The 24,586-nt window shown below is 52.0% G+C and overlaps 1 protein-coding gene across 1 annotated transcript in view; it reads right to left on the reverse strand.

The window, feature by feature from the left end:
• Window positions 1-873: 873 nt before the first annotated feature.
• The window catches only part of TSC1 (TSC complex subunit 1), a 68,798-nt gene continuing 45,085 nt past the window's right edge, over window positions 874-24,586 (reverse strand). The window contains exons 20-23 of the mRNA XM_067471982.1: window positions 20,175-20,297; window positions 18,549-18,736; window positions 6,418-6,594; window positions 874-3,916 (exon numbers count right to left, since the gene is read on the reverse strand). Coding sequence (XP_067328083.1) covers window positions 3,343-3,916; window positions 6,418-6,594; window positions 18,549-18,736; window positions 20,175-20,297 — 1,062 coding nt within the window. The 3' untranslated portion in view covers window positions 874-3,342. The remainder of the gene's footprint in view (window positions 3,917-6,417; window positions 6,595-18,548; window positions 18,737-20,174; window positions 20,298-24,586) is intronic.

Below are 24,586 nucleotides of genomic sequence, written 5' to 3' on the forward strand. Positions count from 1 at the left end.
AGCTAGGGAGGGGGTCCATGCGGGGCGGTTGCTAAGGGCCGAAGCGGCGAGGAGGCGCGTTGCCCGCAGGGGTTTCCGCCCGCTCTCTCCCTCCGAGGCCAGTCTGTGGCCTCCGCATCCTTCCTCGCCATCTGCACAGCTACGTTATGCTCGTCTCTCCCCCTTTGCTGCCCGTCCTCCATGAAAAAGAGCCAAACAAACCTCGTTGGGCCAAGGTAAGCCTTTGGGGCGAATGCCGAGCCTCAAGGAATTGTGGGAGTTGAAGTCCACCACACCTGGAGGGCCGAAGGTTCCCGACCCCTGGTGTAATTGGTTGGGGGGGGGGGGGAGGTGCCAAAATACTGTTTGCTTATCATTGAAAATTACCTAGGGCCGCCTCTGAGTGGAGGCATTACTTTTCATTCAACCCTCGCAAGCAACACCTACTAAAGTAAACGGTAAGCCTCCCGCTTTGCTGCCTGTTGATTTGAACATCATTTCGACCTTTCTCCTTCTAATGACAATCTTCTATGTCGGGAAAGCCACGGCTGAACACCGTTCCCATCTTTGCTGCATAAAAGGAAGAAAGACTTCCCAGTATTTCATTCAACCCTCGTAATAATGGTCAAAGGTTTGGAAACTTATGAGAAACAGATCCAGATGGAAGGTTCTGACAAGTGCTTTGGTTGAGTTACTTACCGAAAGGGTTCTTTTGCTTGTCGAGATCCGGCAGCTGAAGTTTTGCATTGTGTTCTCATCCAAGCCTCACCTTCCAAATGGCAAAAAAATGGGGCAAAGTTTAGTATTTAGCCAATAAGCCTTGCCATATCAGAGTGGATGGCCCAACAGTGTTTTGGGGAAGGAGACCTTTGTGCAGCCACACACCAAGCCCAGTGCAAAACAATATGCTTTCCTTTTATTTTCTGTTCACAGTTAAACACAAGCAGAACCGCCTTGACGCCTTAGAACCTTCTAGTCAGGACCACCAATTCCCCTCCCCCTTCCCACCTCCCCCCAAAAAGAGTCCTCTCTTAGCTTAGATAGTACCATTTCATGTCGTCATTTCGTATTTCTGGCATTCGTTGTCAATTGTCCTCGTTGGCCGTGCTTCCGAAGGAAAAAATACAAAAAAGAATCCATTCCCAGCTTCAAGCAACGAGATCCGTGTTGTTTTTTTCCGCCAAGAAACGGTGCTTTTTTCTGTTCTTTTTGCTACATCCATGATTCGGAGACTGAGTGCAGAACGGAGCCGTGTCCTCCATCATTCCGTCAGAGAGTAAATCACCCAGGAGACCCAAGTTTCTTTAAATACGCTGCTTCGGGATGAGAAAGGAGAGCGGGAAGGGCCGCAAAGAGAGCCAGTTGAAGCCTGTCCCCAACATTACGGGAAGGCTGAATGCCTTTGGATGGGCTGCGTAGCATTCTGGGCAGGGGGAGGGAGAGGCCACCGACCACCAGCACTTCCTTCCACATCTTTTCCAACAACCCCCAAGCTATTCCGTTCCCAAAGAGAGGGTTTGCATGGGTGTTCTGAATGGCGTGCCTTGGAAATGTAACGCAGGACCACCGGAGGGTCTAGGCACAATCCCCCCCGACAGGCAGGCTGCAGGCACTGTAAGGGGAAAGGGAACCACAGCGCACATCCCTGCAAAGGGACAGAAGCCAGGAAGTGGGGAAGGAGGAGGAGGAGGAGGAGGAGCAAAGGGCCCATCCACATGCCCTCCAAGGGGCTCAGGCCCGGAGCAAGGCCAGGACTGAAGAAGCAGCAAAGCAGAAGAAGGCAACAGGCCCAGGAAGGGATGAAAAAGAAGGAAAGAAAGAAGGAATGAAGGGAGGGAGGGAAGGGAGGAAAGGAAGAAAGGAAGAGGGAAGGAAGGAAAGATGGAAAGAAGGAATGAAAAGTAGGAGGGGAAAAAGGAAAGGGAGGGAGGGAGGGAGGACGGATGAAAGGGAGGGAGGGAAGGGAGGAAAGGAAGAAATGAAAGATGGAAAAAATAAAAGGAGGGAGGGGGAAAAAGGAAGAAAGGGCGGAAGGAAGGAAGGAAGGGAAAGGAAGAAAGAGGGAAGGAAGGAAAGGAAGGAAGAGGGAGGAAGGGAAGGTTGGAAAGGAAAAAAGGAAGGAAAGATGGAAAGAAGGAATGAAAGGAGAGGGAAAAGGAAAGAAGTAAGGGAGGGAGGAAAGGAAGGGAAGGGAAGAGGGAGGGAAGGAGGGTGAGAGGAAGGAAGAGGGAAGGGAGGAAGGAGAGAGGGAGGGAGCAAGGAAGGTAAGGAAGGTAGGAAAGGAAGGAAAGATGGAAAAAGGAATGAAAGGAGGGAAAGAAGGGAGGGAGGGAGAGAGGAAGGGAAAAGGAAGAAAGAGGGAAGGAAGGGAAGAGGGAGGGAAGGAGGAAGAAAGGAAGAGGGAAAGAAGGGAGGGTAGGTAGGAAAGAAAGGAAGAAAGGAAAGATTGAAAAAAGGAATGAAAGGAGGGAAAAAGGAACGGAGGGAGGAAGAGAAAGGAAGGAAGAGGGAAGGAAGGGAAGAGGGAGGGAAGGAGTGTGAGAGGAAGGAAGAGGGAAGGAAGGAAGGAGAGTGGGAGGGAGGGAAAGTTGGAAAGGAAGGAAGGAATAAAGAAAGGAAAGAAGGAATGAAAGGAGGGAGGGGAAAAAAGGAAAGGGAGTGAGGGAGGGGAAACAGGGAATGAAAGGAGGGGAAGAAGGAAAGATAGAAGGAAAGATGAAAGGAAAGAAGACAGGAAGGGCCCACCGGACTCCATCCCACCCAAGAGGTCCCTTTTATCGGCAAGACTCCCCCCCCCCCCCAGCCTGATTCCCACCAGAAATGCTTCTGCCACCAAGCCCAGTTCAGGCAAGGAAAGCCGCGGGGAGGCGCTTATTAGACCAGCTTATTAGACCAAAGGAAGGTGTTGAGATTTGGGAGGGGGGTGTTTAAAGAAGCCCAGCTTGGGGGGGGGGGGGAACACTGGGGGGGGGGGCTGGGATTGGGGGGCTACAGGAACCATTCCAGGCAAAGTGAAGGGAGGCCGGCAAGAAAGGTCAGGGAAGGGCCATTATCTTGGGAGCCTCCAAGGCTGCTGGGGAGGGAAGCGGAGCTGCCTCCCTATTGCTGGGGGAGGGGGGGGGGTCCCTGGAGGAGAAGGCGGAGGCCACACTCCCAACCCTTGGGAGGGCTTTCCTGAAAGACAAGGCTTTGGGGAAAGAGGCAAGTGGGTGGGCGGGTGTGGATGGGCTCTCCCTACTCTCAACCAAAGCCCGAAGGCTACCCTCTTCCAATCTCCGGGGGCTCCTCCCGTGCCACAGACATGAAACGCTTTTCCGTGGGGGGTGGTCCTCCTCCTCTTCTTCCTCCTCATTCTGTGCTGGCCTAGCTCTGCCCCGGGTATTGTTGCTGGTGGGCGGCCTCGTCGTCGTAGTCCATGATGCGCAGCTGCCCGCCTGCGCCACCGCCGTGGCCGCCCTCCTGGCCGGGGCTGAGCAGGAGGAGGGGGGGCTCTCCCTCGGGGGTCCGGGGGGACAGGGCGCCCTGCCCGCCAGAAGGGGGCCCCTTGCAAAGTTCGCTCTTGAGGGTCCCGCAGAGGCTGCTGAGGGGGGCCCGCGCCCCATTGCCCCCATGGCCCTCCTCCTCCTCCTCAGCGTGGCCCTCACTTTTGTGCCGGAACAGCTCCCGTGCCTTCATGCCCAGGAAGCTCTCCGAGCTGGGAAAAGAGCCCACCGCCAGGCGCTGGGGCCGCCCTCCACCACCGCTCCCGTTGTTGCTCTCCCGCTTCTCCGGGGAGGCTGCCTCGCTGCTGCCACCACCACCACCGCTACCGCCGCTGCCTCCGTGGCTCCAAGCGCTGGGAGGTTTGGTCTCGCCATTGCGCTCCAAGGCCTCTTCGCTGCGTCCCACCAGGAGAGGGTCTGCACCGCCACCTTCCGTTGGGCCGCTGAGCCTGTTCCTAAGAGAGGAAAGGAGAGAGGGTGAGGGAAGCGGCAAAGGCAGAAGTGGCTCAGACGGCATTGGGTCGGTCTCCAAAAGCTGATCTGAGTCTCCATACAGGGAGAAAAAGCTGGATATACAAACACATTGTCTATATATACAGTGTTCCCTTCTCTTATCGCAGGTATTAACATTCCAGGACCACCCGCAAAAAGTGAAAATCCACGAAGTAGAAATTATAAGAGAATGTTTGTATGTGGAGGGCAGATGGACATAGAGTGGATGTAGGGAGGGAGGTGCATGTGGCAGCTTTCTGATTGGCTCTCACTTTCACAAGCCACTACAACCTGCACGGGATCAAACTTGGCACACATAACCCCCATCACCCTCTTTACGTCCTGGGGAGGTTTGGGGGAAGATGGACAAAGGATGATGGGATTTGTAGTACTTTCAAATCCTTTAGTTCCCACAGACCACTGTGGCCCCCAACAAAGACCAATAAAGACCAAACTTGGCACACAGAGTCCCCATGACCCACATCCTACCACATCTACATCCTATTGCAGTTTGGAGGGCAGACCATGGATGATGAAACTTTAAGTACCTCCACTCACTTCCTGAGACTGCTGCGACCCTCATCCAATGACCGATCAAGACCAAACTTGGCACGCATAACCCCGATGACCCCCTTTAGGTCCTGGTGAAGTTTGGGGGTGGACGGAAACTGGACAATGGGATTTTTAGTACTTACCAACCCTTTGGTTCCCACAACAAAGACCAATTGTGTTGATGTGAATACTATGCATCGCTGGGCGAGTTTCAAGCGTCAGCATTTTGGGTACCAATCATGCACAGATTTTCTGATAGTCAAGCATTGCAATCATGTGACCCACATGTACTTGTGAAATGTCGATTATGCTTGAAAATTCTCTCTGAGTGATACGACGATCGTCCTGAATCTATCTGTCAACCTTTTGGTTGTGAAACTCAGTGGTTGCTGTCACAGGACGTCCAACTCTTTCTTTGTCACGTAGGTCAGATGTTCCTACCTCAACATCTTTAAACTTACTCGCCTAACGATGCACAGTACTCACATCAACACAATCACCATAAACAGCTTGTATTCTCTTATGAATCTCCTTTGGGGTGACACCTTCTGCTGTCAAGAATTCAATGACTGCAAGTTGCTGCCGACCATCTGCGCAGGGTTCCATACTTTATTTATTTATTTATTTAAGGTACTTTTACCCCGCCCTTCTCAACCCCCGAGGGGGGACTCAGGGCGGCTTACAAAAAAGGCACAATTTGATGCCTATACAAATTACACATAATGTACAAAACCATAGTTAAAACAATTATCACAGTTAAAACAATCAAAACAATCAGTATATAACATATCATATAAAAACTATTCTCATGCTCAGCGTTTCGTTTTTCAGAGTTCCATAGTTCTATTCCATTAATCATTTCCTAATCATTGTCAAAGTCCTTTCTTTATCTGCCCGGTTGTCCGAATGCCTAGTCCCAAATCCATGTTTTCAGTTTTTTTCCTAAAGGAAAGGAGCAATGTTGCAGATCTAATTTTCCCGGGGAGTGAATTCCACAGGTGGGGGGCCACCACCGAGAAGGCCCTGCTCCTCGTCCCCGCCAACCTCACTTGTTATAGAGGCGGGGTCGAGAGCAGGGCCTCCCCAGAAGATCTTAGACTCCGGGGTGGGACATAGAGGGAGATCCGTTCGGACAGATACGCTGGGCCGGAACCGTATAGGGTTTTGTAGGTCAAAACCAGCACTTTGAATTGTGCTCGGAACTGGATCGGCAGCCAGTGGAGCTGACACAACAGAGGGGTGGTATGCTCCCTGTATGACGCTCCGGTGAGCAGTCTGGCTGCCTCCCGCTGGACTAGTTGGAGCTTCCGAACAGTCTTCAAGGGCAACCCCACATAGAGGGCGTTGCAGTAATCTAATTGGGATGTAAAAAGAGCGTGGACCATCGTGGCCAGATCTGACTTCCCAAGGTACGGGCGCAACTGGTGCACAAGTTTTAATTGTGCAAAAGCTCTCCCGGTCACCGCCGAGACCTGGGCTTCCAGGCTCAGCGATGAGTCCAGGATCACTCCCAAGCTGCAAACTTTGCATTTTAACAACACAACTGTTCAATGCTAAGGCTTCCCGCCAAAATGGAACTGTAGAGGAGAGTCTACTGAACAAGCCAGTACCTGCCGCATACCAGTACGGCCATCTGTTGAGGAGTTACGAAGGTGGAGGCATTACTTTTCATTCAACCCTTGTATACAGGGAAGGTTATATATGCACCTTTCTTGCTATCTACATCTCTAGAGACATCTGGTCTCTCTCCAGACTCACAGGAGAAGAAGGACAAAACTGAAACTCAGGGGCTTGCGGGGTGGCTGGAAACTTGGAGAAGTATCACTCCAACAGACAGGAAAGAGCAGGAGGGAAAGATCGAGAGGAGCAAAACGGAGAGAGAGCCAAGCCAGCCGAGTGATGCCCATTGTACCTTTCCTCTGCCGCCACTGTTGCCGCTTCACTTTCCATTTTGTTGCTGCCGTCGCGCTTCCGCTGCAGCCCCGAGCTGTTCGCTAGCTGGCCATAGAGATCTAGGACCTCCAGCTCAAAGGCCTGAGTGACCTTCTTCTGGGCCTGGTACCGGGCCTCCACGGCCTGCAACTGACCCCTGCAAGGGAGGGAGGAGAGGCAGAGGATCATAGAACCATAGAGAGTTGGAAGGGACCTCCAAGGGCCACCTAGTCCAACCCTCTTTATTCTTCCAGGCACGAAAAGCACAATCTAAACATTCCTGACAAATGGAAGCCGGTCTGAGTCCCTCTACAGAGGTTGAGAAGATCGGGATATAAAAGTTTTAAATAAATGAAATAAAAGGAGAATCAGAGAATCACAGGATTGGAAGGGACCTCCAAGGGCCACCCAGTCCAACCCTCTTAATTCTGCCAGTCAGAAAAAGCACCATCAAAACACCCCTGACAGATGGCCACCCAGGCTCTCCTTAATAACAATTATAAGGATAGAATCATCAAGTTGGGACCCTGTGGGCCATCTAGTCCAATCCCCTGTCATGCAGGAAAAGCACAATCAAAGCCAGCCCCCCCCAACAGATCATCTATATACATATGAACCTTAAGGTCATAATTAGGCGGTCAAAAACGGCTAAACCACCGGACGAAATCTCATCACATTTGCCCTGCTAATACCTCTTCCCCCAAGGTATGACCAACAACCCTCAAAACACCAATACACAACAACACAAACGCACAATACCCGAAAAACACGGAGCATGCGCAGAGGCCTCGGGAGGAAAACGATGAGGAAGGACTCCATTTCCCAGCTTCCCCCGCGCCCAAATCTCCCTCCGCATGCGCACTGCCGCGAGAGGAATACGATGAGGAAGGACTCCATTTCCCAGCTTCCCCCGCGCCCAAATCTCCCTCCGCATGCGCACTGCCGCGGGAGGAATACGATGAGGAAGGACTCCATTTCCCAGCTTCCCCCGCTCCCAAATCTCCCTCCGCATGCGCACTGCCGCGGGAGGAATACGATGAGGAAGGACTCCATTTCCCAGCTTCCCCCGCACCCAAATCTCCCTCCGCATGCGCACTGCCGTGGGAGGAATACGATGAGGAAGGACTCCATTTCCCAGCTTCCCCCGCGCCCAAATCTCCCTCCGCATGCGCACTGCCGTGAGAGGAATACGATGAGGAAGGACTCCATTTCCCAGCTTCCCCCGCACCCAAATCTCCCTCCGCATGCGCACTGCTGCGGGAGGAATACGATGAGGAAGGACTCCATTTCCCAGCTTCCCCCGCGCCCAAATCTCCCTCCGCATGCGCACTGCCGTGGGAGGAATACGATGAGGAAGGACTCCATTTCCCAGCTTCCCCCGCACCCAAATCTCCCTCCGCATGCGCACTGCTGCGGGAGGAATACGATGAGGAAGGACTCCATTTCCCAGCTTCCCCCGCACCCAAATCTCCCTCCGCATGCGCACTGCTGCGGGAGGAATACGATGAGGAAGGACTCCATTTCCCAGCTTCCCCCGCGCCCAAATCTCCCTCCGCATGCGCACTGCCGTGGGAGGAATACGATGAGGAAGGACTCCATTTCCCAGCTTCCCCCACACCCAAATCTCCCTCCACATGCGCACTGCCGTGGGAGGAATACGATGAGGAAGGACTCCATTTCCCAGCTTCCCCCACACCCAAATCTCCCTCCGCATGCGCACTGCCGTGGGAGGAATACGATGAGGAAGGACTCAATTTCCCAGCTTCCCCCGCACCCAAATCTCCCTCCGCATGCGCACTGCCGTGGGAGGAATACGATGAGGAAGGACTCCATTTCCCAGCTTCCCATGCGCCCAAATCTCCCTCCGCATGCGCACTGCCGTGGGAGGAATACGATGAGGAAGGACTCCATTTCCCAGCTTCCCCCACACCCAAATCTCCCTCCACATGCGCACTGCCGTGGGAGGAATACGATGAGGAAGGACTCAATTTCCCAGCTTCCCCCGCACCCAAATCTCCCTCCGCATGCGCACTGCCGTGGGAGGAATACGATGAGGAAGGACTCCATTTCCCAGCTTCCCCCGCACCCAAATCTCCCTCCGCATGCGCACTGCCGTGGGAGGAATACGATGAGGAAGGACTCCATTTCCCAGCTTCCCCCACACCCAAATCTCCCTCCGCATGCGCACTGCCGTGGGAGGAATACGATGAGGAAGGACTCCATTTCCCAGCTTCCCCCGCACCCAAATCTCCCTCCGCATGCGCACTGCCGTGGGAGGAATACGATGAGGAAGGACTCCATTTCCCAGCTTCCCCCGCACCCAAGTCTCCCTCCGCATGCGCACTGCCGTGGGAGGAATACGATGAGGAAGGACTCCATTTCCCAGCTTCCCCCGCACCCAAATCTCCCTCCGCATGCGCACTGCCGTGGGAGGAATACGATGAGGAAGGACTCCATTTCCCAGCTTCCCCCGCACCCAAGTCTCCCTCCGCATGCGCACTGCCGTGGGAGGAATACGATGAGGAAGGACTCCATTTCCCAGCTTCCCCCGCACCCAAGTCTCCCTCCGCATGCGCACTGCCGTGGGAGGAATACGATGAGGAAGGACTCCATTTCCCAGCTTCCCCCGCACCCAAATCTCCCTCCGCATGCGCACTGCCGTGGGAGGAATACGATGAGGAAGGACTCCATTTCCCAGCTTCCCCCGCACCCAAGTCTCCCTCCGCATGCGCACTGCCGTGGGAGGAATACGATGAGGAAGGACTCCATTTCCCAGCTTCCCCCGCGCCCAAGTCTCCCTCCGCATGCGCACTGCCGTGGGAGGAATACGATGAGGAAGGACTCCATTTCCCAGCTTCCCCCGCACCCAAATCTCCCTCCGCATGCGCACTGCCGTGGGAGGAATACGATGAGGAAGGACTCCATTTCCCAGCTTCCCCCACACCCAAATCTCCCTCCGCATGCGCACTGCCGTGGGAGGAATACGATGAGGAAGGACTCCATTTCCCAGCTTCCCCCGCACCCAAATCTCCCTCCGCATGCGCACTGCCGTGGGAGGAATACGATGAGGAAGGACTCCATTTCCCAGCTTCCCCCGCACCCAAGTCTCCCTCCGCATGCGCACTGCCGTGGGAGGAATACGATGAGGAAGGACTCCATTTCCCAGCTTCCCCCGCGCCCAAGTCTCCCTCCGCATGCGCACTGCCGTGGGAGGAATACGATGAGGAAGGACTCCATTTCCCAGCTTCCCCCGCACCCAAGTCTCCCTCCGCATGCGCACTGCCGTGGGAGGAATACGATGAGGAAGGACTCCATTTCCCAGCTTCCCCCGCACCTGTTGTGCCTCAGAATAGATTCACCTTGCTTTCTCTGACAAAACCAGCCAATCTTGAGAGGTAGGAAGTTTATTGAAACAATCAGAGTAAAAGCAGTAAAAAATTCAGTGGTTACAAGGTAAAAAGTCCAATATAATCCTTTGAAGTTTAAGCAGAAGACATGAAGCAAAACAAGAAGCCCCAAACCAGGAAGCAGCTTAAGGTTACATGAAGCAGGCCGTTGCTAAATCCCTAGCCCCGAACTGGGCTACTGTAAGCCATATTGCAACGTTGAAACTAACACAGGATCACTGTCCAGGCAGATTACTTATACGTTTCACAGCAAAACAGCAAACATCAAACAAGCCTTAACGAGCAGTTTTCCCACAGATGAGGTCAACACTTCTCTGCCAGCCGCGCACTCCTTCGCACCACCTGTCCTGCGCGGCCTTGCATCCCACCGACCGTCTGACCTTGCTTCCCAGCAACTGTCTTATCACCCACATTCCGATCTTGTGAAGACATTGAAGACACAGACCTGTCTCTAAATTGCCTGTCTCTAAAGTCATGGGAAGAAAGCTGAGAACCCACATCTGCACTATTCTCAATCCCATCTGCACGCTCCTCACTCCCATTCCCATCAAGTTGATGCTGAACCACAACACTATCCCCCCCCCTAGGGCCCCCCCGTGGGCCCCCCACCGGCCCGGGCTTGGCCGGGTAGGCCCGGTGAAAACGGGACACTAGGAGAGGAGCATGAACATCCCGAGCATCCACCCAACAGCGCTCCTCAGGCCCATAGCCCACCCAGTCCACCAAGTACTGTAACTTGCGGTGATGACGGCGAGAGTCTAAAATGTCCGCTACTTCGAACTCCTCCTCGCCATCGCGTAGAATCGGGGGGGGGGCGGAGGAGCCCCGCCAGCATCCGGCCGGACTTCCGTGGCGGGTCGCAGCAAAGATCGATGGAAAACTGGATGAATCCGCATGCCGTGCGGAAGTTTTAGTTTAAAGGTCACAGGATTTAACTGTTCCACCACTGGGTATGGTCCCACAAAACGTGCGTCAAGCTTCCGAGAGGGGCGTTGGATAGGCAGATGTTTAGTGGACAGCCAAACACGATCTCCCACTTGAATTGGTGGACCTGGTTGACGATGGGTATCAGCCATCCGTTTGTAATCCTCTTTTGCCTGTTCAAGCTGAGCCTTTAAGATCTCTTGAATCGCTGAGAGCTCCTGCAGCCAAGTGGTAGCAGCAGGGACCTCCCCAGGCCCAATCACGGAGGGAAAGAACCGGGGGTGGTATCCATAGTTAGCAAAGAACGGGGCCTCTTTAGTCGACCCGTGAGTAGCATTGTTGTAGGCAAACTCGGCTACAGCAAGAAGCGAGGCCCAATTGTCCTGTTGATAGTTGACAAAACATCTCAAGTATTGTTCAAGGGTGGCGTTGGTCTTCTCGGTCTGGCCATCAGACTGTGGATGATGCGCCGACGACATCCGACTCGCGATGCCTAACTGTCGTTGTATCTCCTTCCAGAAGTGCGAGGTAAATTGAGCCCCACGGTCGGTCACCAAGCTCTTTGGAAGTCCATGAAGACGGAAAATGTGGCTTAGGAATAAATCGGCAGTTTCTTTGGCAGTAGGCACTCCCCCACAGGGAATGAAGTGTCCCATCTTGGTAAAAAGATCCACCACCACCAGAATGGTAGTGAAACCTTGGGATTCTGGTAAATCCGTGATGAAATCGGCCGACACAATTTCCCAGGGCCGACTCGGAGTAGGCAGAGGTTGTAGCAAACCAGCCGGTTTGCCAGTAGGATTCTTGGCGCGGTGACAAACAGGACAGCCGTTGACATATTTCTCGACCTCTCGCCGGATCTTGGGCCACCAGAAGTCCCTCAGTATTAGCTGCAGTGTTTTAAAAATCCCAAAATGTCCCGCCGGCTTGGTATCATGGCATAGTTTTAAGATTTCCTCCCGCTCGGGGCCGAGCGGCACATAGACCTGTGAACGATGACACAGCATCCCATCTATTTCTTGAAATGGGAACTTTAATCCGGCCTCCAGTTGTTCTTGCACCCACAAGTCCTCTTGCTGCCGCGCCCGGATTCTTTCAGCCAAAGTCGAAGGGGGCCTCGTTGTGCTGGTGAATGCAAAGTTTTCTGGCCGCAAAATACAGGACTCTGAGGAGTCTTCTTGGCCCCGAGTATATTCCGGCTTGCGCGACAAAGCATCTGCTTGTTTGTTTTGGGCCGCCGGCACATAGCAAATTCGGAAGTTGAATCTCTCAAAAAACAATGCCCAACGCTGCTGTCGTTGGTTTAACTTCCGGGACGTACGGAGATATTCCAGATTGCGGTGATCCGTATGAACTTCCACTGGTTGGGGAGCACCCTCTAGCCAATGTCTCCAAGTCTCAAACGCTGACTTGATGGCTAGGAGCTCTTTTTCCCAAATGGTGTAGTTTCTTTCTGGGGCAGTCAACTGTCGAGAAAAATATGCACAGGGCTGGAGATGATCCCCCGCAGGTTGTAGCAACACTGCCCCGACCGCCACATCCGACGCGTCGGCCTGCACCACAAACAGCTTAGTAGGATCAGGATGTTGCAGGATAGGCTGGGAAGTGAAAAGTTCTTTGAGCCGCTGAAACCCTCTTTCAGCCGCCTCAGTCCATAGGAACGGCCGTTTACCTCTCAGGCATTGGGTAATAGGGTCCGCCCAGTGGGCAAAGTCGGGGATGAATTTGCGGTAATAATTGGCGAACCCCATGAATCTTTGGATGTCCTTTTTGCTCCCAGGGGATTTCCATTCCAACACCGCGGAGACTTTAGTGGGGTCCATGGAGATTCCCTCCGCCGAGATGCGGTGTCCCAGGAAGTCTACTTCCTCCAGGTCGAAAGCGCACTTCTCCAGCTTCGCGTACAGTCCATGATCCCTCAGGTGCTGAAGCACCGCACGCACCTGTTGAGTGTGGTCACGGGGATTCGTCGAGTAAATCAGGAAGTCGTCCAGGTAAATGACCAAAAAACGGTCTAAAAAGTCGCGGAAGACGTCGTTGACGAAGTGCTGGAACGTGGCTGGAGCGTTGCAGAGTCCGAAACCCATAACTCTGTATTCAAAGCTCCCGAAACGGGTCTGGAAGGCTGTCTTCCACTCGTCCCCTTCCCGGATACGCACCAAATTATAAGCCCCCCTTAGGTCCAATTTGGTGAAAATCCGAGCTCCTCGCAACCGGTTGAGCAACTCCGGGATGAGGGGAAGCGGATAACGGTTCTTGATCGTGATGTTGTTCAATGCCCGATAGTCATTACAGAGTCTCAGCTCCCCTGATTTTTTCTTGACGAACAAAACTGGGGAGCCGGCCGGCGACTGCGAGGGACGAATGAACCCCTTGCGTAGGTTGGTATCCAAGAACTCCCGGAGAGCTGCCATCTCTGGCTCCGAGAGAGAATACAACCGCCCACGCGGAATCGGGGCGCCCGGAATCAAGTCAATAGCGCAGTCGTATGGACGGTGGGGAGGAAGTCTCTCCGCCTCCTTTTCGCTGAAAACGTCCCAGAAATCTTGGTATTTGGCGGGCAGCTGGCCCGTAGCCTGTGCGGCAACCTCTGTGAGCCGACACTTCCGCTCCCCGCCGCAATGGTCTTTGCAAAAGGCCGAAGTGAACCGTAACTGTTTCTGGGACCACCAAATGGTCGGGTTGTGCTTGGCCAGCCATGGAATCCCCAACACCACAGCGTGTGGAAGGTCCGTGACCAAAAAGGAGACCTCTTCCACATGGTCCCCGACCTTCATCTGTACGGGCGCCGTATAGCGAGCGACCGGCCCGGCTTTCAGCGAGCGCCCATCAAAGTTTTGTACATCCCGGGGAGGCTGAAGGTCTAAGCATTGTAATCTAAGGTATTCCACAAACCGACTGTCCATGAAATTGTTAGTGGCCCCACAGTCGACCAAGGCGTGCACCGCTGTGGGAATCTTTTGGGCTACACAAAACGAAACCAAGAGAAAGAACAGCACCCCAGTCGCGGGCTCTGGAAACGGGATGGAGACCGAGTCAGCGAGCCCAGCTAAACTCGGTCGTTGCCTTCCCCCGCCGGCTGGTCGGCCCATTGTTCACCCGAACTCTGGGCCGGGGGCGCCACGGCCTCCGCTGAACCAGAGGCCCCCGCCAGGCGAGGACTTGTCTTCTTCTTTACTGGGCACTCCCGAGAAAAATGTCCACTGCCCCCACAATACCAACACAGGTTCAGCCGTTGTCTTCGCGCCTTTTCCGCCGCATCGATTTTGGGGCGCATGGAACCCAACTGCATGGGCTCCTCTGCGTCAGGCACATGAGCTGGCGGCGGTCCCAAGCGACGTGGTACCCCTGCATCGGCCCCCCTTCGACCAACTGGCCGAGAGCCGGCAAGGATATGGCGTTGGGTAGTCATAGTCCCATCAACCCGGATACACAGGGACATCAACTCCTCCAAATCGGCTGGAACAGCGGAACGGGCCACCTCCAACTGCATCTCCTGGGTGAGCCCCGCCTTGAAAGCGCTCATGTAGGCGGCATCATTCCAGGCAAGCTCCCGCTGCAAAACACGAAATTCTGAGATGTATTCGGCCAAACGCCCTTCTTTCTGCTTGAGAGCTCGCAACTTACGATCCGCCATCTCCCGGTGCACTTGGCCTCCCCATACTTTGTGCAGTTCATCCATAAAAGCCTTGGCGGTGTTGCACACAGGGGAAGCAGCCTCACGTAACGCGGTGGCCCAGGAGAGGGCCGGGCCCTCCAACAGACTGTAGGCAAAGCCCACCTTGGCGGCTTCATCCGGGAACTCCGCTGCCCGCACTGTGAGATAGGCATCACACTGCCCCAGGAAGTCCTTGACCCGTTGGCTGTCTCCGGAGAACTTGTTAGGCAACGCCATGGGAGTCCTTAGCGGCTGGACCGGAGGGTTAGCTGCTGCTTGCCCTTGCATCGTTGCTATCTGCTGCTGAAGGGTCACCAGCTGTTGTTGCATCGCCTGAGCCTCAGCGGGATTCATAGTGGCTGTGAGAAGCAAGGACTTTGTTGGGGTTAGTTTCAAACTGTTGTGCCTCAGAATAGATTCACCTTGCTTTCTCTGACAAAACCAGCCAATCTTGAGAGGTAGGAAGTTTATTGAAACAATCAGAGTAAAAGCAGTAAAAAATTCAGTGGTTACAAGGTAAAAAGTCCAATATAATCCTTTGAAGTTTAAGCAGAAGACATGAAGCAAAACAAGAAGTCCCAAACCAGGAAGCAGCTTAAGGTTACATGAAGCAGGCCGTTGCTAAATCCCTAGCCCCGAACTGGGCTACTGTAAGCCATATTGCAACGTTGAAACTAACACAGGATCACTGTCCAGGCAGATTACTTATACGTTTCACAGCAAAACAGCAAACATCAAACAAGCCTTAACGAGCAGTTTTCCCACAGATGAGGTCAACACTTCTCTGCCAGCCGCGCACTCCTTCGCACCACCTGTCCTGCGCGGCCTTGCATCCCACCGACCGTCTGACCTTGCTTCCCAGCAACTGTCTTATCACCCACATTCCGATCTTGTGAAGACATTGAAGACACAGACCTGTCTCTAAATTGCCTGTCTCTAAAGTCATGGGAAGAAAGCTGAGAACCCACATCTGCACTATTCTCAATCCCATCTGCACGCTCCTCACTCCCATTCCCATCAAGTTGGTGCTGAACCACAACAGCACCCAAATCTCCCTCCGCATGCGCACTGCCGTGGGAGGAATACGATGAGGAAGGACTCCATTTCCCAGCTTCCCCCGCACCCAAATCTCCCTCCGCATGCGCACTGCCGTGGGAGGAATACGATGAGGAAGGACTCCATTTCCCAGCTTCCCCCGCACCCAAGTCTCCCTCCGCATGCGCACTGCCGTGGGAGGAATACGATGAGGAAGGACTCCATTTCCCAGCTTCCCCCGCGCCCAAGTCTCCCTCCGCATGCACACTGCCGTCTGCTTGCCTCCCTCTACACGAGCCCACCTGAGAAAGCCCTCCAGACCGAAGTAAGCACTCACGCTTGGGGAGGGCATGGGAGCTGCGGGGGGCTGCCGAGGGCAACTAAAACGACACGAAACGGGAGGGAGAGAAAGAGGGAAAGAAGGAGGGAAGGAGAGAAAGAAGGAAAGAAAGAAAGATAGAGAAGAAAGGAGGGAGAGAAAGAGGGAAGGAAAGAAAGAAAGCCAGGTAGAGAAGGAAGGAAGGGGAGAGGAGGGAAATAAGGAGAGAAGGAAAGAAAAGAAGGAAGATAGAGAAGGAAGGAAAGAGAGGAGGGAAAGAAGGAGAGAAAGAAAGAAAGAAAGGTAGAGAAGGAAGGAAAGAGAGAAGGAAATAAAAAAGTGAAAGGAAGGAAGGAGAGAAGGAACGAAAGAGGGAAGGAAGGAAGGAGACAAGGAAGGATGAAACCAAACAGCAAAGGAAGCAAGAAAAGAAACAAGTAGAGAAGGAAGAAAGAAGAAGAGAAAGAAAAAGAGGGAAAGAAGGAAAGAGTGAGGAAAGGAAGGAGAGAGAAAAAGGAGGAGAAAGAGGGAGGGAAGGTTTGCCACAGCAACACGTGGTGGGTACAGCTAGTAGAATCATAAAATTCTAGAATCCTAGAGTGGGAAGAGACCTGGTGGGCCATCCAGTCCAACCCCATTTGGCCAAGGAGCAGGAAAATCGCATTCAAAGCCCCCCCCCCCCCAACAGATGGCCATCCAGCCTCTGCTTAAAAATCTCCAAAGAAGGGAGCCTCCACCACACTCGAGGCAGAGAGTTCCACTGCTGAACAGCTCTCACATCCAGGAAGTTCTTCTTCATGTTCAGGTGGAATCTCCTGAACACTAGGAAGAACTTCCTGACTGTGAAAGATGGCCATCTAGCCTTTGCAATAATAATAATAATAATAATAATAATAATAATAATAATAACAACAACAACAACAACAACAGAAACCCCAGAGACCACCCATCCCAACCCCCTTAATTCCACCATGCAGTAAAAAGCACAATCTAAGCAGCCCCCAACAGATGGCCACCTAGCCTTTCTAATAAGAATAGTAATAACCGAAACCCAAGGGGCCACCCAGAGACCACCCATCCCAACCCCCTTAATTCTGCCATGCAGTAAAAGCACAATCTAAGCACCCCCAACAGATGACCACCTAGCCTTTGTAATTAGAATAGTAATAACCGAAACCCAAGGGGCCACCCAGTTCAACCCCTTCTGTCTTCATGCAGGAAGATCACCAGCAAAGCCCCCCCCCCCCCCCCCGACAGATGGAAGGAAGGAGAATCATAGACTCCTAGAGTTGGGCCAACCCCATTCTGCCATGCAGGAAAAACACAATCAAAGTATCCCTGATAGTTGGCCATCCAGCCTCTGCTTAAAAGCTTCCAAGGAAGGAGCTTCCACCACACTCCGAGGCAGAGAGTTCCACTGTTGAGCAGCTGTCCTTACAGCTAATGTTCAATGGAGTCTCCTTTCCTGTCATTTGAGCCATGGCTCCACTGAGTCCTAGTTTCCAGGGCAGCAGAAAGGAAGCCTGCTCCCTCTTCCTTAGGACAGCCTTTCACATATTGATACATGGCACCTCTAATGTCTCAACCTTCTCTTCTGAAGGCTAAACAGACCCAGCTCTTTAAGTCGCTCCTCAGGGGGATTATTCATGGTCTCTAGACCTTGGATCTTTTCAGTTGCCCTCTTTCTCCGGGCTCCTTCACGCTTAGGGTCAAACTCTCTTTTGAACTATTATTATTATTATTTATGACATTTATATGCCGCCCTTCTCACCCCGAAGGGGACTCAGAGCGGCTCACAAGATACATATACATACAATATATTATATTATTAGCATAGCACAGTATCAGTATTATATAGTACTATATTGTACTATATCATTGTACTGTAATATTATTAGTAATATTTCACATAATGTAAAATATATAATTATAATATATTATTAGTAGTAGTATTATATTGTATTACATTATAATATTATAAACATTATTTATTTATTTACTTTACTTGTATACCGCAGTTTCTCAGCCCAACAGGCGACTCAACGCGGTTTACAACAAGGATAAAAATCAATCAGCGATATACAATTTAAAACCATAAGAGCATAGTATACAATATTGACACAACAATAAACAACCCAATACATCTCATCACTAGAGTCGTGATCCAATTCGTCGTCCATATTTCCATTCCTGTAATCATCACATTCATTGCACTGTTTATCCGAATGCCCGTTCAAACATCCAAGTTTTTAATCTTCTTCGAAACACCATTAGCGAGGGGGCTGATCTAACCTCCATAGGAAGGGCGTTCCACAGCCGAGGGGCCACCACAGAAAAGGCCCTGTCTCTCGTCCCCGCCAGCCGCATATTATGTTATGTTATGTTATGTTATATTATATTATTAGCATAACACAGGAGACAAGATGGAACTGTCTTCCCGGGCCCCCTCTCTTCACTCTGGCCCCAGAGATGCCAAGAACTGGACACAGTGTGATTCCAGGGAAAGAGGTCTGCCCAAAGCAGAATACAGAGGCACCAAGACTTCTTCCCTCAGTCTGGACACGAGACTCCTTTGGATGCAGCCCAAAATCCCATTGGCTTTTTGCGCCGCTGCCTCACACTCCTCGCTCCTGTTTACATTGTTCCCCATAAGGACCCAGCTGCCCTCGGGCGGCCTGTGTGGAAGGAGCCTTCCCTCCCGGCAGCATCGCAAGCACCCCGACCATGTTTCCCTTGCAGCCTGCCCAAGCCCCCGTGCGGCCCGCTACCTGGCCTTGAGCTTGACGTCCTCCAGGTACTTCTTCTGCTCCAGGAGGAGGTGGTCCCGCTTGGCCAACTGGGCTTCCAGCTCCAGGTTGCGCTTCTGGGAGGCCTCCAACTGCTGGGCCTGTTGCAGGAGGCAGCCCTTGGCCCGCTCCTGCTCCTTCCGGAAGGCCACCTGCATCAGCTCCACTTCCTAGCAGGAAAGGAAGAAGGTGGTGGGCTCCAGCCTAGCGTCACCGCAACCCCGGCGACTCGTACTGTGAGAAATATCATGTGTGGCTTGAATAAAATGGTATGAAATCAGGATGACAGGGGCGTATATAAGGCTGAAGACACCATCCTAAGAATAACTGGGGTCTGGAAAATTACGGAAGGAGGTGAAGAACTGTTGCCGATGAGAACTACTGATGAATGATGAACTCTTGGTGGAAAACAACATGTTTACATTGCCAGAGACAATGGTCCTTTTAAGTGAAGGAAATCAAACACTGTGCTCTTTACTTGAGAAGGAAACATCTGTCTGGAACTGATGCAGTCAGCTTGTCTTAGTTCAGGGGTCCCCAAACTACGGCCCGCGGGCCATTTCCGGCCCACCAAGGGCACTTATCCGGCCTGCGGAGGAGGAGTGCCCCCCCCCCCCAAACAGTGCCCCTTCCCTTGGCTGGCTCATGCTATCCGTCAAACCCAATGGGCAGCGTGAGCCAGCCAAGGGCAGCTGCTCCACGTGGCCTACTCGCGCGTAAAGGATCTCGCAAGGTGCTTTACGTGCGAGTAGGCCGCGCGGGGCAGCTCCTCCCTTGGCAGGCTCACGCTATCCATCAGGCCCAATGGGCAGTGTGAGCCAGTCAAGGGCAGCTGCTCCGCGTGGCCTACTCGCGCGTAAAGCACCTCGCGGGGCTGCTCCTCCCCTGGCAGGCTCCCCTGGCAGGCTCCTCCCCTGGCTTGGGCCTGATGGGCAGCGTGAGCCAGCCAAGGGAGGCTGCCCTGGCGCTCCATGCAGTCATGCCAGCCGCATGACCATGGAGGTGTCTATGGACAACGCCGGCTCTTCGACTTAGAAATGCAGGTGAGCACCACACCCCAGAGTCAGACACGACTGGACTTCATGTCAGAGGAAAACCTTTAACTAGGAAAATTGTGGAAGATCCAGGGTGGGAGAAAGAACTCTTGTCTGTTGGAGGTAGGTATGAATGTTTCAATTGGCCACCTTGATTACCATTTCATAGCCTGACAGTTTTTAAGGAGAATCCTTGGTTGAGAGGTGATTAGCTGGCCCTGATTGTTTCTTGTCTGGAGTTCCCCTGTGTTTGAGTGTTGTTCTTCATTTACAGTTATAATTTTAGAGTTTTTTTTAATACTGGTAGCCAGATTTTGTTCAGACTAGAAATAGGAAGATTTCCCATTCTCTGCTCCTGGAATTACTGCCTAAAGAGGGCTAGAAAGAACCCGGGGGCCAGATACGGCCCTCCAAGGTCATTTACCCGGCCCTCACTCAGGGACAATCTTAGTTTGAAACAACTTGAAAGCACACAATAACAACAATCCTATCTGTCAGGTTACAGTCCTATCTGTGCTATTGCGGGCTCCTTAAATAAATATAATAATAATAATAATAATAATAATAATAATACCTTGGTGGTGTCGGCATGCTTGTGCTGGAGCTGCTCCAAGTACAACTCGTTCACCTCCCCCAGGACCAGAAGCTGCCGGTTCAGGAACTCCATCTGCTGCTGGACTGATTCGCTGTTGGATAGCTGAGAGGAGAAAAGATTGATAGATCTGTTTATTGATTTGCCCACTGACCACTATCAACAATAAACAACCAAAATACACAGACAAACAGGTACTCATCACTCTGCTAAAACTCCTGTAACAGAAGACTAAAATAAACCGCTTTGAGTCCCCCTAGGGGTGAGAAAAGCGGTATATAAATACTGTAAATAAATAAATAAATAAAAAACTTGAGTCAATAATATATTGTGGTAAAATGGGATTAAATGACAAGAGGAAAGGATTTCCTCGTTGAGGACTATAATTTATTTATTTATTTACCACATTTATACCTGCCTTTCTCAATCCCGTAGGGAACTCAAGGCGGCTTCCATGTATAGGCAATGAATCGATGCCATGTAAACATACATATACATTGTTCCCTCACTACTTCGCGGTTTGCTTTTTGCGGACTCTCTGTTTTGCGGTTAAAAAAAAATGAATTTAAAATATACAAGTACAAGGAGCAAGAGAACACTGAGCAGAAAGGCCCCACCAATGCGCTCTGGATGCAGATCTGGTGGTGGCAGTTGCGGCATAGTCTCAGACTCCTCACCCTCTTTACCTTCATCCTCCTTGGCGCCTCCCTTCCCACCGATTGAGTGAGAGAGAGAGAGAGAGAGAGGCACCTCGTCATTGCCTGGGCCTCTTGCCACCGCTTGGGCCCCGTGATGCTGGTAGCAAGAGGCCCAGGAGATGACAAAGTGCCCCTCTCTCTCTCTATAACTCTCACTCACCCAATGGGCTCTTTTTCCCTCTAAGGGCAGCTCTTCTTCCCTCCTCGCCCTCTTTACCTTCCTCCTCCGGGTGTTATGTTATCACGGGTGTTACATTCCAGGACAATCTGCATAAATTCCGCGAAGTAGGGACGCCCCCTCCTCTCTCTCTCACTCTCTCACTCACTCCTTGACCTCTTTATTTATTAATTATTGGAACTTATATGCAGCCACTCCCCTGGGACTCGGAGCGGCTTACAAGAACAGGCTAAAATCGAACACAATTTTAAAACAATTTAAAACAATTTAAAAACAATCAGAGATCAAAGGCCCGTCGAAATAGATATCTTACATGCCCTGCGGAAAGCTGATAAGTCCCGCAAGGCACGGACTTCAGGTGGCAGAGTTTTCCAGAGTGATGGTGCCACTGCTGTGAAGGCTCTGCGTCTGGTTGCTGTTAGACGCAAGGTCTCGACACTGGGAAATTCCAATAGATCTTGGTCCTCAGAACGGAGGGATCTCTGGTGTTGGTAGGGGGTGAGGCAGTCCCTCAGGTACATCGGCCCCAGACCATGCAAGGCCTTAAAGGTGAGTACCATCACTTTGAAAGTGATCCGGTGCTCAATTGGTAACCAATGCAGCTGTAGTAAGATTGGTGTCATGTGGTATCTCATCGGAGTTCCCGCAAGAAGCCAAGCAGCTGCGTTTTGTACCAACTTGAGCTTCCGGATCACCGACAGAGGAAGGTCAATGTAGAGGGCGTTACAGTAGTCCAGTCTTGTGATGACCTTAGCCTGGATCACCGTAGCTAGGTCATCCCTGGACAGGGAGGGGGCCAGCCGTCTAGCCTGCCACAGATGAAAAAAAGTGGTTCTGCTAACGGCGGAGACCTGGGCCTCCATCGTCAGCAGAGGGTCCAAAAGGACTCCCAGACTCTTGACCAATGATGACGGGCGTAGCGCCTCACAATCCAAGGTAGGCAACTGGGTGTCCCCACTGCCTGGTTGACCCAGCCATAGGATCTCCGATTCACCCTCAACCTGCTGGCACGCAGCCATCCAGTAACAGCCTCGAGGCACAGATGGAAACAATTGGGTACAGAGTCCGGTCGGCCTTCCATCTTCAGCACCAGCTGAGTGTCATCGGCGTACTGGTAACACTCCAGTCCCAAACCTCGAACCAGCTGAGCAAGTGGTCGCATATAGATGTTAAATAACAGAGGGGAGAGAATGGCCCCCTGAGGAACCCCACAAGATAGAGGGGACCTCTCAGAGACCAGGCCTCCCCTCTCCACTCGCTGTCAACAGTTGTGAAGAAAGGAGGACAGCCAGTTTAAAGCTCTCCCCCTGACTCCAGCAACAGCAAGGCGGTGGGTCAAAAGATTGTGGTCGACTGTGTCAAATGCTGCTGTGAGATCCAATAACACAAGCAGCGCTGACCCGCCCAGGTCAAGCTGGCATCGAAGGTGATCCGTGATGGAGACCAGCACAGTCTCTGCCCCATGCCCCGCACAGAAGCTGGACTGGAAGAGATCTAGTCCAGCTGTGTCGTCTAGAAATTGCTGCAACTGCTCCGCTGCTGCCCCCTTTACCTTCCTTCTCCTCCTCCTCGGCACTTCCCTACCCGCCAACAGGCCTGGCCCGGGTACCGTAACTGCTAATGGCTCCAGAACTGGTGGAGGAGACACCTCGTCACCACTGGGCCTCTTGCCGCCACTTGGGCCCTGTGACACCCCTGCCACCTCCTCAATCGCTCTAGAAGCGGTGCCTCCTCTGCCAGGAATATCCGCTTCTGGAGCGACTGAGAAGGCGGCGGAGGCGTTGCGGGCGCAAGTGGCGGCAAGAAGCCCAGGCGCCGATGAGGTGCCTCAACCGCCGCTTCTGGAGCAGCCGCAGCACCCGGGCCAGGCCTGTTGGCGGGAAGGGGGGCGCTGATGAGGAGGAAGGTAAAGAGGGCAAGGAGTGAGTAGGGGCGGGGAGGAGACGTCCCTACTTTGCAGAATTTCACTTATCACAGGTGGTCCTGGAACATAACAGCCGCGATAAGTGAGGGAACATTGTGTAGTAAAATAAACAAGCAAATAAACAAACAAACTGGGACGCAGTAAAATACTATTTTAAACAATGGAAAATAGAAATCATTACTTTAAAAAACTAAGGAGAAAATAAAGGCGAAGAAGATAACTCTTTAACATAGGTAGCTTGAAGAAAGAAGGCTTTAAAGACCACCAAAGACTAAATGGTAGTCAACTTTTTTTTTCAATTTCTTAATTTTTACTATTGCTACTATTTGCATTTCTAGGTTTTTATATATATATATATACACACACACACACACACACACACACACACGCACATCGACATATAAGTCGACTGGGCATATACAGCTGCATTGGTTACCAATTGAGCACCAGATCACTTTCAAAGTGATGGTACTCACCTTTAAGGCCTTGCATGGTCTGGGGCCGATGTACCTCAGGGACTGCCTCACCCCCTACCAACCCCAGAGATCCCTCTGTTCTGAGGACCAAGATCTATTGGAAGTCCCCAGTGTCAAGACCTTGCGCCTAATAGCAACCAGACGCAGAGCCTTCACAGCAGTGGCACCATCACTCTGGAATACTCTGCCACCCGAAGTCCGTGCCTTGCGGGACTTACCAGCTTTCCGCAGGGCATGTAAGACATACCTGTTTCGACAGGCCTTTGATTTTTGATATTGCTGTTTTTAAATTGTTTTAAATTGTTTTTAAACTGTGTTAGATTTTAGTCATTCTTGTAAGCCGCTCCAAGCCCCAGGGGAGTGGCGGCATATGAGTTCAAATAATAAATAAATAAATAAATAAGACGCCCCCCAACTTTTCCAGTTAAAATATAGAGATTGTTATATATTTGCCGTATAAGACTACCCCTGTTACAACGCACACCAATTAAAATTTTTAAAAGCATTAGATTTGATTTCAATATGGTAATTTTCTTATTACTGTACCTCCTTCTCTGCCTCTCAGATCTCACACATGCGCACCTGCACCACTTCACTGCAGTCTTCAGGAGCGAGATCTGAAAGGCGGAGGAGGAGGTATGGTAATAGGATTCAAGGGCGGGCCAGACAGGTAAAAGAGGTGTGTTTTTCTGGGCCCAGAGCCACTCTATCTCTTTTTTCCATACCCCGGGCACCCCGGAAGCCTGCAGCTAGCTCCGCCCTTCACTTACCCCTTCCTGGTGAGGCACCCCTTCACCTCACCATCGGGGTCGAATTAAGTGCACGAATCCTGATGAATGGATTTTCTTCTACCGTACTTGTACAGCGTCACCCTTGCTTTCATACAGTTGCTGCATACAACAGGGACACGGCCATTACAATTTTTGAGCTTTCCCCACCATATGCGGCAACCACAGATTCTCCAATCCGATTGGAAGTTTCAGCACCCACTCTATAAGACCTCCGTGTATAAGACTACTCCCGCATACAAGTGTACTCCTGCGTATAAGACGACCCCGCGTATAAGACGACCCTTGACTTTTGAGAAGATTTTCTTGGGTTAAAAAGTAGTCTTATAC

This window comes from Anolis sagrei, chromosome 11 (assembly GCF_037176765.1).
Source record: "Anolis sagrei isolate rAnoSag1 chromosome 11, rAnoSag1.mat, whole genome shotgun sequence".
NCBI lineage: Eukaryota > Metazoa > Chordata > Lepidosauria > Squamata > Dactyloidae > Anolis > Anolis sagrei.